General features: G+C 41.0%; 1 protein-coding gene across 7 annotated transcripts in view; it reads left to right on the top strand.

Moving 5' to 3' along the window:
* Positions 1-13,251, top strand: part of iqsec1 (IQ motif and Sec7 domain ArfGEF 1) — a 506,053-nt gene that overhangs the window by 459,972 nt on the left and 32,830 nt on the right. For all 7 annotated transcript variants that reach the window (XM_033037204.1, XM_033037208.1, XM_033037209.1 and 4 more), the window contains one exon: positions 4,717-4,883. In XM_033037204.1, coding sequence (XP_032893095.1) covers positions 4,717-4,883 — 167 coding nt within the window. The remainder of the gene's footprint in view (positions 1-4,716; positions 4,884-13,251) is intronic.

The raw sequence follows: 13,251 nt of genomic DNA on the forward strand, positions 1-13,251 counted from the left end.
ACTAACTAATTATATGCTTTAATTTCAGGTCATTCAAGTAAGATTATTTTATATTTGTTTCAGAATGCTTCAATCTATGATAACTGAAAATTTCATTCAGTTCTCTTAATTTTAAAGAAAGTTATGGGCTTTTGACTGTTCACGATCACAGCTTTTTTGTTATGTCCATAGAAAATCAATAGGGAACAAGATGCTCATTTCCCAGTATGAAAATGGCCATAACTTTTTAAATACTTGAGATATGAAAGTGAATTAGGTGTCAAATTAAACTTATTTTTATGCTTTATCTGATGGGATAAATTACAGACTTGATTTTTAAAATCTCAAAATTTTGTAACATTGCTATAAACTATTGTCATGTGGCAAGGTGTTCTGAAATAATCTGCCATTGACGCAAGGAATGTTTAAAATCATTTAAAAAATGTTTTGGAAAGGTAATTCATCCTGATTTAACTTTTAATGATTTCTAAAAAATTGTATGTTTTTATAAATATTTCTTCAAAAATATAAAGGTGGTTCGCATCCTGACACGGAGCAGTGCTGTTCCTTGGGTTCAGCTTTGCCATCTATGAGGAGCTGTTTGGTGCATTGCAGAGGTTAGACTCGCTGAGGACTCGCAATGCTTACAGAATCCAGAGGCCCAGCAAGCTTCCAACCCAGTATGGGGACAATGTGGTTGTAATTCCAAGCAACATTTACCCCAAAGTGTCGAGAAACATTATTTTTCCCTCCCCAAAAGTTCTCTGCAATATAAATTAACAATGTAGCTTTAAGCTGTGTTGTGATTTGTTTCATTACTTAGTACGTATTCTTCAACAAAACAATGGCACAGCTATACAGATATATAGCAGAGCTGGTGATGTCCAGTTTATCCAATTAAATCAAGATTTAATATTAAAATTCTGGTGGTGTGTTCAGATAATTTCAGATTTATACTTAATTTCTTGAATTATTATTTATTAATATTATCAAACTATTTCACATGAATAAATAATGAACATTTCCTTCTTCTTATGTTCATAAATGTGTCTACTAATAATTCAGCTTCAGAGACCGTTATTTAATTGCTGCATATTTAAATTCCAGAGGGATATTTATATCCTGTGATGATGAAGAAGGTAATTTAATATTTCCTTTCTTCATTGTGAATAGCCCTGTAAATTTAGATCAATTGAATTTGATCAAAATCAGTTGTGCTAATTTATCGTAAAAGTGAAGACCTTGCAGCTCATCAGGTTATGTAATGTACCCTCATTATTATGAATCTCTTTATAACGGATTTTGTTTATAGCGGACAAAATCTGTTGTAACCAAGGCGTCCGTTCATATCGGGAACAAAGGACCGAGTTTGTTGTTTCACGGAGTGACCACTAGGTGGTTTGAGTGAACCGTGTCTCAGTCTGTGTTTACCTTTCCTCTTTATTGTGTGACTTGTTTAGTGTATGTTTATTGGCTGTTTTTCCAATACTGTACAGATTTACTGTACCATATTTATTCGGTTATAACGGACATTCAGCAATAACGGACATCATTCTCCCCCCACCCCTCCACCGTGGTCCATTATAACGAGGATTACATATATATTACATGTGTAAAGTCTGGTTCCTGGTGGAGCTATAGCTAGATGTACTCTGGGCAAAAGCTGGATGTACTGCACAAAATTAATGTAGTTGAGGAAATACCAAAGGACATTCTCTGACAAATAACATTCTCTGACCCTCAGCTATTCAATAATAATGCCATCCTCTTTCATGATTTTAGTCAATTTTCTTTGGCCCTGTATGTTTGGAGTGAAGAAAACTTACTTTATTTCCATTTTATGTTGTGATTATGAAGTCTACTTGAGTACTCTCAACCCTTGTTTCTCCATTGCTGTGTGATGGTCAATACACTTCTTTTATTACAGAGATAAATGCTTTCAAATATCTTGTCCACAATGGCTTGAAAAAATATTTTATCCCATGTTGTAGTTTTGGGTATACACCTAGGCTTTATTATCGGCATCAGTATTATTCATCAAGCATTGTTGATCTCCTTGTTTACATTGAGCTGACTATATGTGTAGGATAATTCAAGTTTACTGAAATGTTTTGCACCTATCAACTTCACACAAAAGTCTTAAGATAGGCCAAGGATAATGTTTGCCATCTGGTGCTTTGCTCCAGTCACTCAGCTGTATTTTCATCCACATTACATGTTCAGCTTCTGAAGTTCTCCCTTTATCTTTGTGTTGTAATCTCAGGGAACAAGACAAAGCCTGCAATGTTTCAGTTTGGTATCTTGTCAAATGTGAATTTAGCCTTGTATCCCTCAATACAATTGGGAATCTTTTAAAGAAAGGCCTGCATACACTGAAGAAAATCAAAACATTTTTCATCAGTGATTTCAATCTACTTTTGATTGTATAATCAGCCATAATTATTGGTGTTGAGCATTTACATAAAAATATGGATTCAATTCTCCTCCCACACTATCATCTAAATACATAAATGGAATCATTTATGATTTGCTCATGCAATCTTGTTTAATTTCGAAACTTTTTTCCCCCAACTATAACATTGTCCATTCCTTCGCTCCATAGGTGCTGCCTCACCTGCTGAGTTTTTCCAGCTTTTTTGTCTACCTTCGATTTTTCCAGCATCTGCAGTTCTTTCTTAAACATAACATTGTCAATGTTCAGATTAAAGTTTTGTCAATCTATTATCATAGTTGTTTTGAAATCACCACTCTTGTTCTTAATGTTATCATTCATCATAGAACATAGAAAAATACAGCTAAGGACCAGGTCCTTTGGCCCACAATGTCTGTGCTGAACCCAATGCCAAGATAAACTGATCTCATCTGCCTAGGCACAACCTGGGAAAAAGGTTCTGACTGTCTACCCTATCTATGCCTCTCATCATTTTATACACTTCTGTCAAGATCCCCTCAACCTTTGGCATTCTAAAGAAAATAATCCAAGTTTTTCCAAGCTCTACTTGTGGCTAATATCCTCTAATCGAGGCAGAATTCTGGGAAATCTCTTCTGCACCCTCACCAAAGTCTCCACTTCCTTCCTGCAATGCGGCAACTGGAACTACATGCAATACTCTAAATGTGACCTAACCAAAGTCTTATAGGGATACATCATGACTTCCTGACTCTTATACTCAATGCCCAGTTGTGCACAGGACTATCCCTATGTGATTGTTTATGAGATTTACAGCATTATTGTTGGGATATCTATGGGCTGTTGGTATCTGCAATTATACGTTGGTGAGTTTGGCCTAGAAATCAGGCTTTAGGTATCTTTAGTCAATAGAATCCTTTTAAAAATAAGTCACAAAATTGGAATATCTTTGATTTAAGAAATTATTAATGTGGTTTACTTCTTTTGACCTGTGCCATTCACAGATCAGCTACTTGATAGACGAGTAATGAAAGCTGATCGGAAGTAAATCAGCATTTTTAAAGAGTTCATTGCATTGCGGTTACAAGCATAGGGTAATGTAAGAGGGTGCCGTCAGCTCCCCATCCAACCATGGAGGGGTCCATAGTTGCAGGTGGGCCAAAACCCTGCAATTGGCAGCAGCCATTAAATTGACATTGTCTATTAACATGGAACCCTTGTTCTTTACCAAGGCCAGACACCACTGGCGTTTTTCAAAATCGAATAAAAAAATTCACGTGAGGACCTTTTTGAACATAAAAATAATGACCCGATGCAAACATTCTAAATCGAATGTCGTTTATTGAAAGTAGGGCAATCATTAATATGTTAATGATTCCAGTTAAATCAATTTATTTTGATCCAATTCTATCATTTATGTTTGAAAGCAAGCTTTATATATTGATACATTATCACATAGAGGAAATATGATGGGCACGTTAAACATGCTATTGGGTGAAGGAATGCTTGAAATGCCCTGTCCAATATCCCATGGGACTCTGATCTAATGAAGATTACTTCAGGCTTTCTTGGGTAATTATATTTGTGCTGGTATATTCATGTTTTTAGAAACCAGCAGTGATTTTACATGGCTGGACCAATGTGAGATTCTCAGAATTTTGCTTTTCCTAAACATACTTCGAGTCATACAGCATGGAAACTGCCCATACTAACCAAACTAAAATTTGCCCATACTAACCAAAAAGCCCTATCTACACTAGTCTTATCTGCCTGCCTTAGGCCAATATCTGCCTGCCTTAGGCCAAAATCTGCCTTAGGCCAATATCTGCCTGCCTTAGGCCAAAATCTGCCTGCCTTAGGTGTCCTTGAGACTCTTGAAAGGCGCCCATAAATAAAATTTATTATTATTATTATTATTAATATCCTAAACCTTTCCAACCCATATTCTTGTCCAAATATCTGTTAAATATTGTAATAGTATCAGCCTCAACTACCTCCTCTGACAACTTTTTTCCATATACCCAAAACCCTTTGTGTGAAAAAGTTGCCCCTCAGTTTCCTATTAAATCTTTCTCTGCTCTTCTTAAACCGATGCCTTCTGGTTCTTGATTCCCCTACTCTGAGTGAAAGGCTTTGTGTATTCACCCTGCTGATTCCGCTCATGCAACACTTTTTTGGATTTACATAGATGAACTTTATCCTGATATGTATTAAACAGATGATTACTTGCAATAATTTGTTCACTCTCTGCTGTAGTTCTTACCAATATCTTATGTCATGGTAATTTCATAATATCAATTGTACCGTCTTCAATCCTTCTATTGTAGCCAACGTTACTGTATCTGCAATTCTGGAGTAGTGCGACTGTTCAGAAATCCTGATACAATCTTCATCCTAGCCTTCGCAATCATTTTGCTGAACACAGACATGTACAGCCCAAATGTGAAACCAGAACGCAAAATGAAACTGGAGGACTTTGTCAAGAACTTGAGAGGTTAGTGGCGCTGAGATTACTTTGTTTCAATTCTTACTTTCTTGATCTGGCCACATTAGTTTATTTTTTGAAATTATGTTTTGGTGTTGAATTTCTTCATGAATACTGTGTTGTATTTTAATTAGTGTGCTGCAAGGACATCAGAATTTCCCCTGAATAAGGGGATTAATAAAGTCTATCAATCAATCAATCAATCAATCCATTACTCTGGAATCTTCCTGTTAAATTCCAGGATGGTCATGATTAAATGGATATGTAGTCTTGTCATCCATTAGACACTTAAACTAATAGTTTTAGCATGGCATAAAAATCATTAATTTCAAAGTTACTTAAATAATATGCTAATTCATTTTATTGAAGAAGGATAAAATACATATGAATTAAATAATGAAGCACTGGTTCAGTTCTTGTTGGTTGAATCAAAAACACGATTAAGAGCTGAGCTGCCTTTTAAATATTTGTTTTAATGTAGGTTTTGCTCGTCTGCAAACTGACTGCTGCAATTAATGTTGTTAAATATATTCTCATTGCCCAGCAGCAGAATTGTAAATCCATGTTTACAGAGGTGTCCTGTCACAAAGGGTAATCAATTAATTTAGCAGCATGAATGCATACTCTTATCTTATGGATCCAATTTAAAAAAACACATGAAAGTAATTTGAAAGCATATAGCTATCAGCACAATGGATACAAATGGAGAAAAAGCATTGAGAGTATTGAAATTAAAATAGCATTGTCCTTGCTTTCTGTGTCATATAGTCTCTTAATTTAAAAAAAATGTATTTTTAATCTCTTACTTTCACAGTAGTCTAAAATTTTATTGTTCCCCCCCACCTGGTAATGCAAACCTCGGTCTTACAGATGAGTAGATTTCAACAGACAGAATGCAGAGAAAGGGAATTTGAGAATTGTGGAAATTCAGGACCAGGGGATTACATATATAAGGTTATGCCTCTTATCAAATGTGAGTTACAGAAGAATTAAGAGAGGGGAAACCAGGAAATAATCAAACTTGTTTGGGAAAATCTATCCAAATACAGTAATTACATGTCTAGAAGGTTTTGAATGGATCAAGAAGACCCAGAATGAATTAGTACTGGGCAGGTTCAGTCTAATGAACAGTTGTTTAAACTTGGGTGCTAAAAATAGTGGACGGAGTAGTATCTATCAATGTCAGCTATATGAATTTCCAAAAAGGGGTAAAATTAAAAATTATGGAATTAAAGGTATATCAGAGAGTGGGAGATAGAGGGGGGTGGGAAAGACTTGCATTTATGTTGCTATTTTCACTACCTCAAGAAATCTCGGGATTCTGCACAGCTAATTAAATCGTTTTTGAAGCATGTGAAAAGCACATCAATCAAATTGCTCTCAACAAGTGTCTGACATTGACAGGATGGCATCTACATTTTTGTGCAAAAGTCTGTGGAGAGGGTTTTGAACATATGTGTAGGAAGGAACTGCTTATGCTGGTTTAAACCGAAGATAGACACAAAATGCTGGAGTAACTCAGCGGAACAGGCAGCGTCTCTGGAGAGAAGGAATTTGTGACGTTTCGGGTCGAGACCCTTCTTCAGATTGAGAGTCAAGGGAGCGGGATATACAGAGATAAGGAAGCGTAAGATGTGAGAACGAGATATCAAAGGATATCAAGGAAAATGTAGAATAGATCATTGTTAGCTAGGGGAAGACCACAACAAAGCAAACAGAGATAAAATGTAATTAGTGATAGTCAGACTGGTCAGAGAACTGGGAAGGGGAAGGATGGAGAGAGAGGGAAAACAAGGGTTACTTGAAGTTAAAGAAGTCAATGTTCATACCGCTAGGGTGTAAGCTGCCCAAGCGAAATACGAGGTGCTGTTCCTCCAATTTGCATTGGGCCTCACTCTGACAGTGGAGGAGGCCCAGGAAGAAAGGTCAGTGGTGGAAATGGAGGGAGAGTTAAAGTGTTTAGCAACCGGGAGATCAGGTAGGTTTAGGCAGACTGAGCCGGGTCTGCGCAGCCCCCTCCCTTGACTCTCAGTCTGAAGAAGGGCCTCGACCCAAAACATCACCCGTTCCTTCTCTCCAGAGATGCTGCCTGTCCCGCTGAGTTACTCCAGGGTCTTGAACATAGGACAGACTAGAAAGCTATGGACTAAACCAGAGCTGAAAGTATTATGAAAAAGAGCCATTTAGTCGGTGGACCAGAGCCAGATCTTTTTGAAATAATATACTGAGTATTTAGGTGCATCATAGGAAGAAGTTTGAACAACTACCTAATTTCCTTTAGGAGATATTACACAAACCCATGTATGTGAGTTGGATTACATAGCAGTTGTATCTCACTGAATAGGATATAACACTTCTTCTTGTGTGGCCTACTGCTGTTTCTATGTTCCTGTCGATATATGTACATGTATAACAGTTTGCAAGTATTTGCAAAATAAGAGAAAATGGAAATCATGGAGATTAAACTGGAACCTCCAATTTATGTTAAACTAATTTAATAAGATAATGGAATGACTGGTAGCAGTGAGGCAATGTAACTATGGTGATCAGGTTAAAAACAGAAGTAATAAAAGGAGGGAGAAAAAATCCAGGTAGCTGCTAATAGAAAGGTTAGAGTATATGTGGACTTCAATTAGACCCTTGACATGGTTGGCTGCTCTGGAAGGTTAGACTGCCTGTGATCCAGAGAGGATACAAGATACTGGGTACACAACAATGCTGGGGAAACTCAGCGGGTGCAGCAGCATCTATGGAGCGAAGGAAATAGGCGACGTTTCGGGCCGAAACCCTTCTTCAGACTGATACTGGGTAACTAGATACAGAATTAGCTTTATGATCGGAAACAGAGGGTGGTGGTGGAAGGTTGTTTTTTGAACTGGAGGCCTGTGACTAATGGTGTGCCTCAGGGGTGGGTGCTCTGTATGATGAGAATGTACATGGCATGGTTAGTACGTTTGCAGATGGCACTAAAGTAGGTGATACAGTAGACAGTGAAGAATTGCAACAGGATCGTGATCAGCTGGGCATGTGGGCCAAGGTGCATATTGAGTTTAATTCAGTTATGTATGAGGTGTTGCATTTTGCGAAGCCAAACCAAGGCAGGACCTTCACAGTGAATGGTTGGACCCTGGGAAATGATATAGATCAGAGGGACTCAGGAGTACATAGTTCCACGAAGATGGTGGTGCTATTAAGTAGGATGGTGATGAAGGCTTTTGGGATGCTGGCCTTCACCAGACTGGAATTTTAGTATAGAGCTTGGAATCTTATGTTACAGTTGCACAAGACATGGATAGGTTTTGCTCGTCTTGTTCTATTAAAGATGCAATCAAGCTGGAAATGGTGCAGAGAAGATTTACGAGGATGTTGCCAGGACTCGAGGGCCTTAGCTATAGGGGGTGATTGGGCAGGTTAGGACTTTATACTTAGAGTGCAGTTGGTTGAATGATGACCTAAGAGGTGTATAAAATTATGAGGGGAATCGATAGGAAAATGCAGTTTGTACTCCAGGGTAGGGGAATGTAGAGGGCAAAGCTTTAACATGAAAGGAGAAAGAGAAGGAACCTGAGAGACAACTCTTTCACAGAGACGATGGTGGGGTTTATGGAAAAAACTGCCAGAGAAAATAGTTGAAGCTGTCCAATAACAACATTTAAAAGACATTGGGAGGACAAGGATAGGAATGATTTAGAGGGGCATGGGCCAAATGCATGAAAATGTGACTTGCTCAGATGGAGCATCTTGCTCGGTGTGAACGAGTTGGCTGAAGGACCTGTTTCCCGCTGCATGACTCGATGACACTAACAACATAAGTCCAAATTTGATCTTTGTGGAATACCATTCATCAGAAACCCCAAATCAGAATAACACTCTTCCACTACCACATTTGGCCAATGCGGCCAAGCCAATTGTGTATGTAAGCTACCAAGTCTCTGTAGATTTCATGTGATAGTCTTCTAGATCAGCCATCCACGAGGAACCTTATGAAAGCTTTAATAAAGTCCTTGTAGACGACATTCAGTAGCCTGGCCTCAACAATCATTTTCATCACCTCCATGAAAAACTCAATCATTTTCGTAAAGCAAAAGAGAACCAAGAAACCACATCTGATGCTCCTACCTCCTGAGGAGATGGAGGAATTCGGCATGTTTTCAATGATTCCTCCAATTTCTACAAATGCACCACAGGAATTATATTTCTGGGTTGCATCACAACTTGGTTTGGGAACAACTCTGTCTAAGACTGCAAGAAATTGCAGAGTTGTGGATGTGGCCCGGTCCATCACAGAATCCAGACTTCCCACCATTGACTCCATCTATAATTCACGCAGCCTTGGGAAAGCAGACAACATAATCAAAGACTTCCCTCCCTCTCCTTGCACCTGTCCGGCAGAAGGTACATGAGCTTGAAAGCATGGACGATCAGGAACAGCTTCTTCCCCTCTGTTATCAGGCTTCTGAATGGTTCTTCCATAAACTGGTGTACTATGTGATTTCCCCACAACCCCAGTGTGGACATTGGACTTTGTCAATAGAACTGATGTGTTACAGTGCTGAGAACTATATTCTTCATCCTGTATCTTCCCCTTTGCTCTATCTTTCATACGAGTTTGGCTAGATTGTATTTATGTATAATATGTCTGATCTGCTTGGATAGCATGCAAAACAAAGCTTTTCCCCGTAGCCCTGTACACATGACAATAAGAAACTAAACCTTCCTCAAAGAAAGCCATGTCAACTATCCATGATAGATCAATGCTTTTCCAGATGCATGTAAATCCTATCCTGAAGACTCTTCTCCAATAACTCCCCTACCACTGTTCAAGAAGGAACTGCAGATGCTGGAAAATCGAAGGTAGACAAAAGTGCTGGAGAAACTCAGCCGGTGCGGCAGCATCTATGGAGCGAAGAAAATAGGCAAATTTTTCGGGCCGAAACGTCTGAAGAAGGGTTTCGGCCCGAAACGTTGCCTATTTCCTTCGCTCCATAAATGCTGCCGCACCCACTGAGTTTCTCCAGCACTTTTGTCTACTCCCCTACCACGGATGTAAGTATAAATATCCTGGTTTGTCCAATTGCCCTTCTTAAACAAAGGATGAAGATTGGCCATTCCCTGGTCCTTTGAGATTTTGCCTGTGGCTAAAGAAGCTGCAAAAATGTGTCAGTCCCAGCAATCTCCTTTCTTGTCTCTCTCGATAACCATGGGTAGATACCATGAAGCCCTTGGGATTTATGAAGAAGACTTTTTTTTTCTTGAGAACCAACATCTTTGTGTCCTTAAAATCAATTGGCCCTAGAATATAGGAGTACCAATCCCTGATCTCACTATCCTCCATGTTTACTTGGTAAACCTCGATGTCCTTGAGCAGTCCAACCCTCTCCCTACTTGATCCTTGTTTTTAATGTATGAATTTAATTAATGTATAATGTATGTATTCAATTAATCTAAGTATTAAATTAATTAAGATTCTCTTTAATCGTACTCGCGACAGACATTTCATGGCTCCTATTAGCCCTCTTGATACCCTGTTTAAGCTCTTTCCTGCTTCCGTTATATTGCTTCAAGGCCCTTCCTAAATTTTAAGTAAGCTTCCATTTCCTTTCTGACTAAATTTGCAACATCTCTCGTCATATAAGGTTGCTAAACTTTGTCATCCTTGACTTTCTTTCTCACAGGAACATGTTGTTCCTGAATTCTGACCAAACTAGCTTTTAAACGACTCCCACACATCCAATGTGGATTTTCCCAATATCACCTCTTTCAAATTAACTCTACCCAGCTCTTGTGTATTATCTTTGTAATTTAGCACTTTCTCTCAAATTCCATGACTTATCCATGACTTTCTGAAAACTTAAGGCATTAGGACGTGTTCTCCCACTGAAATTCCAATCACCCGGCCAGGCTCATTCATAACAAGGTCTGATGTGGTCTCTTTCCTGGATAGATTATCTACATATTGTGTCAAGAAACCCTCCTGGATGCACCTAGCAAATTCTGCTCCATCTAAGACTCGGGCACTAAGGGAGTCCCCGCTACAACTAGCCTGTTGCTTTTACTCTTTCCATAATCTGCCTGTATATCTATTCTGAAGAAGGGTCTCAACCGAAAAGTCACCAATTCCTTTTCTCCAAAGATGCTGCCTGATCCGCTGAGTTACTCCAGCATTTTGTGTCTATCTATTCTTCTATCTTCCTGCTGGGTATTGGAAGGACTATAGTTAACCCCAATGCGGTGATTATACATTTCGGCGGAATTTACCGAAGCCCGCACTTTAAGCCAAACAGCAGTATTCCCACCTCAAGGTTGCCCTTGTCAAAATGGCTGCTCCAAAATGGGCAGCACAGTGGTGCAACTGGTAGTGGTGGTGTCTTACAATGCCGATCCTGACCTCAGGTGTATTCTGTAAGTAGTTTGCATGTTCTTCCTGTGGCCACGCGGATTTCCTCCAGGTCTTCCGGTTTTCCTCCCACATCACAAAGATGTGCGGGTTTGTAGGATAATTAGCCCCTGTAAATTGCCACGAGTGCGTAGGAAGTGAATTGCAACTAGTCTGAACAAGTGATCGATGGTCGGCGTGGACAGTCCTGTTTCCAAGCTGTATCTCTAAACTAAAATGGTCAGCCCGATGAGATTGTGTTAGATATCCTGAAGGCCAGATCCTTACTTCAGGGCTGCCAACTCTCACGCTTTGAGCATGAGACTCACGCCCTCAAGCAAACTCTCACGCCCTCACGCTCATCAGAAATTTCTCACGCTCAGTGGTGTGAAATGTTTTGATCAACGAAAATGTCAATACTCGGATAAACTGCATGGTCCGCGGGTGTTGGAGAGCCGGGGCTGCAGGAGGGATGGGAGCAGAACCAGCGGCCGGAACAGATGCGGGGAGCCGGGACGGACGAGTGTTTGCCAGGGCCGGCGTGTCGCTCGCTGCAGCTCTGGCCATGGAGCACTCCGGACAGTGCATGTCCCGGGCGTTGGAGCCGTCGGAAACGTTGCGCCGCTGCCGCGAGAGTCTCTGTGCCGAAGGGACAGACTCTCAAAGGGAGGTGGAGAGAGAGAGAGAGGGAAGGAGACAGTGAGACAGTGGGGAGAGAGAGAGAGGGGGGTGAGAGGAGATGGAGGGGAGAGATGGGGGGAGTGAATGGAGAGAGAGAAGAGGGAGGGGGGGGAGAGGGGGAGAGAGAGGTAGGGGAGAGAGAGAGAGGCCGAGAGTGAGGTGGGAGAGGGGGGGGGAGTGAGAGAGGGGTTAGAGGGAAGAAAGAGGTAAGAGAGAGGGGGGTGGAGAGGGAGGAGAGAATGGGAGAGAGAAGGGGAAGAGAGAGGGGTGGTAAAAGAGAGAGGGGGAAGAGGGGGAGAGGGGAAAAGAGAGAAATGGAAAGAAAGATAGGGGGCAAAGAAAAAGAGATAGAGACAGAGGAGAAAGAGAGAGGAGAGAGGGGGAAGAGAGAGAGGTGAGAGGAGAGAGAGAGAGAGGGGAAAGAGAGAGGGGAGAGTGTGTGGAGAGAGAGGGGGAGATAGAGGTTGGGGGGAAGCGAGGGGGAGAGAGAGGGGGAGAGAGTTAGGGAAAAGAGGAGGGAGAAGGGGGAGAGAGAGAGGAGAGAGGGGACAAGAGAGAAGGGGAAGAGTAAGGTGGGAGGGAAGAGGGGGGAAAGAGAGGGGGGAGAGAGAGAGGGGTGGAGTGAGAAGAGAGGGAAGGGGAGAGAGTGAGAGGGGGAGACGGGAGAGAGAGGGTGGTTGAGAGGAGAGAGAGCGGAAGAGAGGGGGGAGAGAGAGAGTCTCTGTGTCGAATTTGCCCAGGTGACCGGCATGGATCAGGCTGCGGCTTGGTGCATCCTGGAGGACAACCAGTGGCTGCTGGAAGTAAGTACCAAGCACTGGATAGATACGGTGGAAGATAGTGGACTTCAAATGGGGGTGGTTGGAGAAAGCATCCTGCTTGCCTGCTAGATTTTCACTTACTGTAACTGCAGGAAAAATGTTCCCGATGTTGGGGGCGTTCAGAACCATGGGTCACAGTTTAAGAATAAAGGGGGGGGGGGCAGTTAGGACTGAGATGAGGACAAACTTTCTTCACGTAGAGAGTTGTGAATCTGTGGAATTCTCTGCCACAGAAGGCAGTGCAGGCCAATTCACTGGATGTTTTCAAGAGAGAGTTACATTTAGTTCTTGGGGCTAACGACATCAAGGGATATGGGGAAAAAACAGGAAAGAGGTACTGATTTTAGATGAATAGCCATGATCATATTGAATGGCAGTGCTGGCTCGAAGGGCCGAATGGCCTATTCCTGCACCTATTTTCTATGTTTCTATGCTTGAGTATATGGCAATAAAACTCGATCACTTGATTTTGAAGCATTCATGCATGGTGGAGGTATAA

This window comes from Amblyraja radiata, chromosome 18 (assembly GCF_010909765.2).
Source record: "Amblyraja radiata isolate CabotCenter1 chromosome 18, sAmbRad1.1.pri, whole genome shotgun sequence".
Lineage (NCBI taxonomy): Eukaryota > Metazoa > Chordata > Chondrichthyes > Rajiformes > Rajidae > Amblyraja > Amblyraja radiata.